The sequence below is a fragment of the Poecilia reticulata genome, chromosome 22 (genome assembly GCF_904066995.2).
Source record: "Poecilia reticulata chromosome 22, P_reticulata-male-v2, whole genome shotgun sequence".
Taxonomy (NCBI): Eukaryota; Metazoa; Chordata; class Actinopteri; order Cyprinodontiformes; family Poeciliidae; genus Poecilia; species Poecilia reticulata.
The window spans coordinates 16035444-16041613 of record NC_088851.1 but is presented as its reverse complement, the minus strand read 5'-3'; the positions used below and the strand labels follow the sequence as shown (position 1 = coordinate 16041613).

Below are 6170 nucleotides of genomic sequence, written 5' to 3'. Positions count from 1 at the left end.
CTGTTTTTGACCACTGATTTTGCCTTTTCCCTCTGCTCTGAAGATTGTGCCCTCCTGTTGCTGAACCCTGCCTGGTCCTGACCCTGCCTCCTGGTTGCCGTCTATTGGATTACCTTGCCTGAGAAACCCCCGTGCATGACCCTGGACTGTTAACGACTAGCCTCTGGTTTGTGGATTTTGTCCCTGTCATCTAGTTCATCCCTGAGTCCCTGCGGCCCCCTCTGCCCTTTCACCCTACCCCCTCCAAGCTGGCTCCCCGACCCCGCTGGTCCCCCACTTCCTCACTCACCAGTGTGACCACTCCCTGTGGAACCCACCCCCTTCCCTTTATTTAGTAATAAACTTTTTGATCTGATCTCTGGTCTTGGCTGCGTTTTGGGTTCTGGCTGATTTTGCATACTCGTTACAAAATAGCCGGTCAGGTCTAAAGAAAAATGGAGATCAGTTTGGAGCAGGAAAGTTCTGATCAGTGCATCTACAGATTCTTCTGAATTTCCACCTAAAATTATTTAAAACAGCTGCTTTTCATTTATTTAAAGAAGAAGCAATAACTTATTCATTGATTTAGCTGAATTACATGCACATGTAATGATAGAAATTTAACTTTTAAAGAAAACTAATTATATTCAATTTGTAATAAAAACAATGATGCTTTATTTGTTGCATGACTATTTTTTTTAAATTCACATATTTTAGCAACAAAATGTGATAAAACATATTTTATAACAACTAATAATCTCAAACACACCAAAAAAAAGGGTAACAATAAGAATTCGATAAAAACTAAAGTTGCTTAAAAAACTGATCCAAAATCCAGAAAATTCTTGTAAAAATAATAATAATAATAAAAATAAAAAATAAATATAAATATAAATGCAAGCTCAGCAGAAGGATTTTTGTCGTAAAGTTTCGCAACGATTTTTCAGTGGAACACAGTAACCTGTGAGGGAGTGCAATGAGAAGTCGTTTCGTCGGAATTGGCAGAAAACAAACAGGCTACAGGAATAAACTGTTTACAAAGTAGGAGAGGGAGGGCAGAGCCACACAGGCCTGTATTGGGGAAAATCCCCGTCACATCTGCGGATAAAACATATTCCTGGGGCTTCGTGTGGGTGCGTATAGAGCCCAGGATTTCTAGTTGCTCTCCTGTACAACCCTGTTGATGAAGGTGTACGATCAGCCCTCTGATTTCCATCATGGCGGGTATCAATTACAAGCCAGATAGCATCAGCGGAGGCGCCCAGCCTGCAGAGAGCTCCATGGCTGAGTAAACAAAATTCCCACTAAATAGTTGTCTAATCGTTATCGACATTAGGGTTCAATTCCAAATAAGAAATGCTTTCATAAGAAGAAAGTCCTGGCTTTTTTTTTTTTTTTTTTAGGTTTTTGCCCCGCATATATAAAGTTGTCAGGACAAGCAAAACGCCACTTTCTTAACTGAGTCCTCTGTTCACTGAAGATAACTTATTTCCCCTAATTTCAGCTCGGTCAGTGTAAGACGGGTGATTTCATTATTTTCACAATTACAGGCTTTCAATTTCAAGAAAAAAATAAATAATATTAAAACATTGACCCTAGAAAAAGAGAAAATAAATAATATTAAAACATTGACCCTAGAAAGAGGGAAGTTAAGAGCAAACAAAGTTGGAAAAAACCTTTACAAAATGTTATTACAGATATCTTAACTCTACATTAGCCAGTTAGCGCCCCTTCTTCAATTTGGTGCCACTTCACGGACCAATAAAACAATAATGTAGGCTAGAACGACAGATGGCATTCAAGACGGCCTTTATTTTTTTTATATATATATATATATATTCACAATGAAATTAGAAAAATATATAATTAAAGCTTTAGTATATATTTTACATTTAGACAATTTATAACCTTTGTTCGCATCGTCAAGTCACTCGTGGACACGATTTAGGACAATAATAAATGACGAATCATTGAATAGACCTTGTCTTATAATAAACATTGAGCGGATTTACATGTATTTTTTTTCTTTTTTTTATCCTGTAGCCTCAATTAGATACAGCCTTTAGCAACATGAAATATTTCAACAACATAAAAAAAATGGGAAATAAACTATCCACCAGGGAGGGGAAAACACCGATACATCCATGCAAGCTTACATTCAAGTAGCCATGAAGGCCGACAGAGCTGCTGCGCTCACTCGTTACGCATGTTGACGGGGCCTGCGTTGTTTTTTTTTTTTTTGTTTTTTTTTTGACTGTCAGTCACAAACAAGCCACTGTAGTGATCTCACTTACTGTTGGAGCTGTTGAAATGAGTTCAGTTAAATGTGTCTGGTAATTAGGGTGTGTTTGAGTCCCGGTTAGGAGGATGAGGTAGCGAGAGAGAGTCCATGCACACTGTTCAAGTCTTCATGTTGGTGCTGTTTGCTCAGAGGACTGGGGGGCTTTCTGTCTCCTGATAGGCACAAACAAGAAGAGGAGAAAACATCTGAAAATATGATCAGCTCAAATTATATATATATATATATATATATATATATATATATATATATATATATATATATATATATATGATTTCTTGCAGGTTTCACTATTTAGCACGCAGTATATTTTAATTTAAGTGCGTAAAGTGCGAAGTTTGAATTGTCGAGTTCTAAATTTCAAATTTGAGCTCTAACGACACTTAGTTGATTTTATGATTTACGATAGATAAATACGCTCAGTAGATACATATATAAGTAGTCTATCTACTTAAAAAAAAGAAAAACATGTCATAATAATACTAAGAAGAATAATAATAATAATAACCTTCTCGGACTTGATGCTTGAAGGCCATGGGCGAGTGGATCTCCCCCGCGTGCATGGCCATCCCGCTGCCTGGGTGGGAAAGGGCCGGGCTCTGTGGCTGCCAGTGGTGGTGGCCCGGGGCCACGTAGCCTCCTGCTGGGCCACTATAAACCCCGTACTGGTTGCTTGGAGAGTAGGCGCACGCCGAGACGTAACTGGACAGAGTGGAGGAAGGCTGCGGGCGGAAAGATAAGATGTTGGGGGTGGGGGAGATAGAGAGGGTTATAAGTGGGTGTTATTGCGAGCGACTCTGACATTTTGTCTCCAACATGTTCGTCTTTCTACTTTTATTTTGAATAACCCTAAAAGTGTCTCCTTTTTGTCGCTTTCAAAACATATGATGCATATTTAATGGTTAAAGTTATCGTTGGAAAAGCTAGCAAAACAATGTTTTTCATATCACTTCGAGATCTATTATACTGTCTTTAATATCTAAATATTTCCGTATTTCTTTCTTTACAAATAACATGAACACAACAGTGTTAAACAAACGTCTAATTTGAGTGTAAGTATGTGTTGTTTTTTTTTATGTCAGGCCGCTTTTTGTTTTACCTGAGCGTATTTTATGTCGGCGTCGATGGCTGGCTTGTCGATCCCGTTGACCGCGTGAGAAGCAGGAAAAGCTGCTCTGTTCACGCTGCTCCAGTCCTCCATTTTTGTCGGATATCCCTCCGTTCCAGCAATTGCTAAATTGAAAGCAGTCAACTTATGTCAAAATTGTATAAAAACTGTAGTTTTACCTGATCGGAGGGCATTCAAAATGTATTTTTGCAAATATATTCTGAGAGCTAAATTAATCCTAAATCATTTTGCAGCCACAGCCTTATTTCAATGAAACAGTTTTAAAACATCAGAGAAAACAAAAAAATTGTATATGGCAAAATAAAATAAAAGTAGATAAAACAATAGATTATAAAAATACTTATATGTGAATATATGTTTTATTTACTATTAATAAACAAGTAAGGTACACATAAAGTGTTATTTTAATCTGAAGTTGTGGAAATTTTATTAATATTCTAGAAAAACAAATAATAAATTACAATAAATATTTTCATTGATCAAAATACGATTTTTATTTTTTTTTCTGATAATGTTATCCGAATCCTAAATATTCTTAAGAAGTAAAAATACACATATGATTTTTAAGTAATTTCTGCTACTGTAAATTATGATCGTATGATCACTAAAAATATTTTAAAGGCACGTTTAAAATGCACAAAGCAACGTGACAGTGAAGACACGGTGCTGAAAATCAGGAAAAGGGAGATAAAATGTTTTTAGCCGCTATTTAAAGGATCAGCTTGGATATATAGCAGGTGAGCAAGGTGTTTGCAAATGCATCATCCCATGAAAAGGTCTATTGAGATTGGCCTTACTGCGTTCTGGCTGAATGGTGAAATGGAGGACTGGTATAACTCTCAATGATTTTTTTTCGTTCTACCTGATGCCAAAACAGATGTACCAGATGATTGGACAATCGATCATGCAGAATAAAAGAACAATGCGCAGCTGCTTGAGTTTGCAGACCTCTCGCTTGGGAACAGCCAGTCTCTTACAAGTTTTCAGAACGCAGTTAGAACGATTTGTTTCACTCTCACCTGTAGGATCCATGAATGCTCGTATTCCCAGGATGTTGCTGACGGTGTGCGGGGAAGGCCAGGCCCTCGATATGCTCACATGCCCAGCAGTTACCGGTACTCCAGGTGGGGTGCCCATTTTAGTGCCCGTTGGAGACATTGCGTTGGTGTAGGAGTAAGGGTATATGTGGTTGTAGGAGAGGCCGGCCTGCGCGGAGGCTTGCTTGCTACTCTCGTACTGGTTAGGCTGGGAGAGATTCCCGATCTTGTTGCGTAAAATCCTACTGATCGAGCTCACGGAGGGTACATTGTACTTGTCGCAAACACCGTCGGCTAGAAGCCTGTCCCTGATCTCCCAGGCAAAGATCCCGGGGTCGCTCTGTTTGTATTCCCTGATGTTCTTCACCACGTTTGGCGTCGTTACGCGCGGCTTGCTCCCACCGATGGCACCGGGCAAGATGGATCCCGTCTCGTTGTACCTCGCTAAAATCTTGCTCACGCAGCCATGGGAGACTCGCAGCTGCCGGCTTATGTCGCAGGGTCGGATGCCTAGCTGGGCCAGCTCCACGATTCTCAACCTTATGGCGTTGGGCAGGGGTCTCCCGTTGACAAACACGCCGCCTAGTTGGTTCACCTCTCCATAGGTTTGCTCTGCAGAGGGGAAGGGAATAAAATTGTAACTTTTAACAACAGTAAAAAAATATATAATAAAAATAAAATAAATCACATCTTCCCCCAGGAGCAACTGAAATAATCAGCTTGCGTTCTAACCGAGTTTAGAAAGCTTTATGTCAATCATAGGTGATTTTGTGGTTTCTATGCGCGATTTTACAGCCGTGCAAAAGAGTGCAGACTATTTGATTGCCGCATCCTTACCCCACCATGCATGAAAACAACAGTAAATATGGCGAGCTTGAAGTTTAGACAGTAGAGAGCCCTTCAAAAAACTTCTCGCCTTGTAATTGGTTGATGTGGTTCCATTTACGAGTTAAAGTCCCAAACATGCAGTCAGGGGGGAAAAAAATCCACTGTTAAAAATAGTTCGCAAATTGTCGCCAAAGATCTCCCCCCTTTTGGCCATTGTCTAATACATTTTTTCTTGTCTTTACTCTGCTGTGGCGAGGTCGTAACGCATCTATAACGTCACTGGAGCATGCACGCTTTGGGCTTACCCATTTGCCTATACTGGTGTGAGATGCCGGGAAGTAAAAGGTGTCCCTCCAGATAGCTGAATGCGTCTTATAGTGAATCCAGACGAGGAAGGAGGGAGCGAGAGGAATGAACCCAAACAAACAGGGCGAAAGAGTAGACCTCTATCAGCCTCCTCACGACTCCAGCGCGCTCCCTGTCTTATATTTGGAAACCCGTTGGCAATGGCACCACAGTGATCTTCATCCGATAAATGCAAATTGGAGTTATCCCGGGGAGTTCAGAGCTTGCTGGAATTAATTTGACGCGTCCTCCACGTCAATCTTCGATGCAATACGCCAAGCCCCCTCTCTGGTCTCATTGGTTGCCCTGCCCTGGAGAGGTTGTCAGCCAATACGAAGCCTATCCGGTCGGAGCTGCGCAGCCTCCCTTCATTATTTTGCATAGGGGAAGTGGAAGAGAGAAAAACGTTTTGTCCAACATGCAGCCCATGGTAAGAACTTACATATGATAGATTTGGTATTTGTGTGCATGTGAAAACATTGCTAAAACTCTTGTCATCATTTCAGTGTAATCGGTTGCGCTTTTTTTGGGCTCTTCTATATAAATGTTTTTA

At 40.3% G+C, this 6170-nt stretch overlaps 1 protein-coding gene across 1 annotated transcript; it reads right to left on the bottom strand.

Annotated features, from left to right (window-relative positions):
* Positions 1–415: 415 nt before the first annotated feature.
* On the bottom strand, positions 416–5950 carry pax1a (paired box 1a). Its single transcript, XM_008399555.3, has 5 exons — positions 5578–5950; positions 4427–5056; positions 3378–3511; positions 2787–3000; positions 416–2433 (listed from the first exon to the last, which is right to left on the bottom strand). Exons 1-5 carry the CDS (start codon positions 5579–5581, stop codon positions 2339–2341), a joined length of 1077 nt encoding a protein of 358 aa, XP_008397777.1. The 5' UTR covers positions 5582–5950; the 3' UTR covers positions 416–2338.
* Between the last annotated feature and the right edge of the window lie 220 nt (positions 5951–6170).

Excerpts from the sequence above, each read along its gene's own strand:
- pax1a (XM_008399555.3), bottom strand. Across the intron at positions 3,512-4,426 it reads AGCATTCATGGATCCTACAG|CAATTGCTGGAACGGAGGGA; the intron begins GTGAGAGTGAAA and ends CTTTCAATTTAG. Across the intron at positions 3,001-3,377 it reads CCGACATAAAATACGCTCAG|CCTTCCTCCACTCTGTCCAG; the intron begins GTAAAACAAAAA and ends TTCCGCCCGCAG.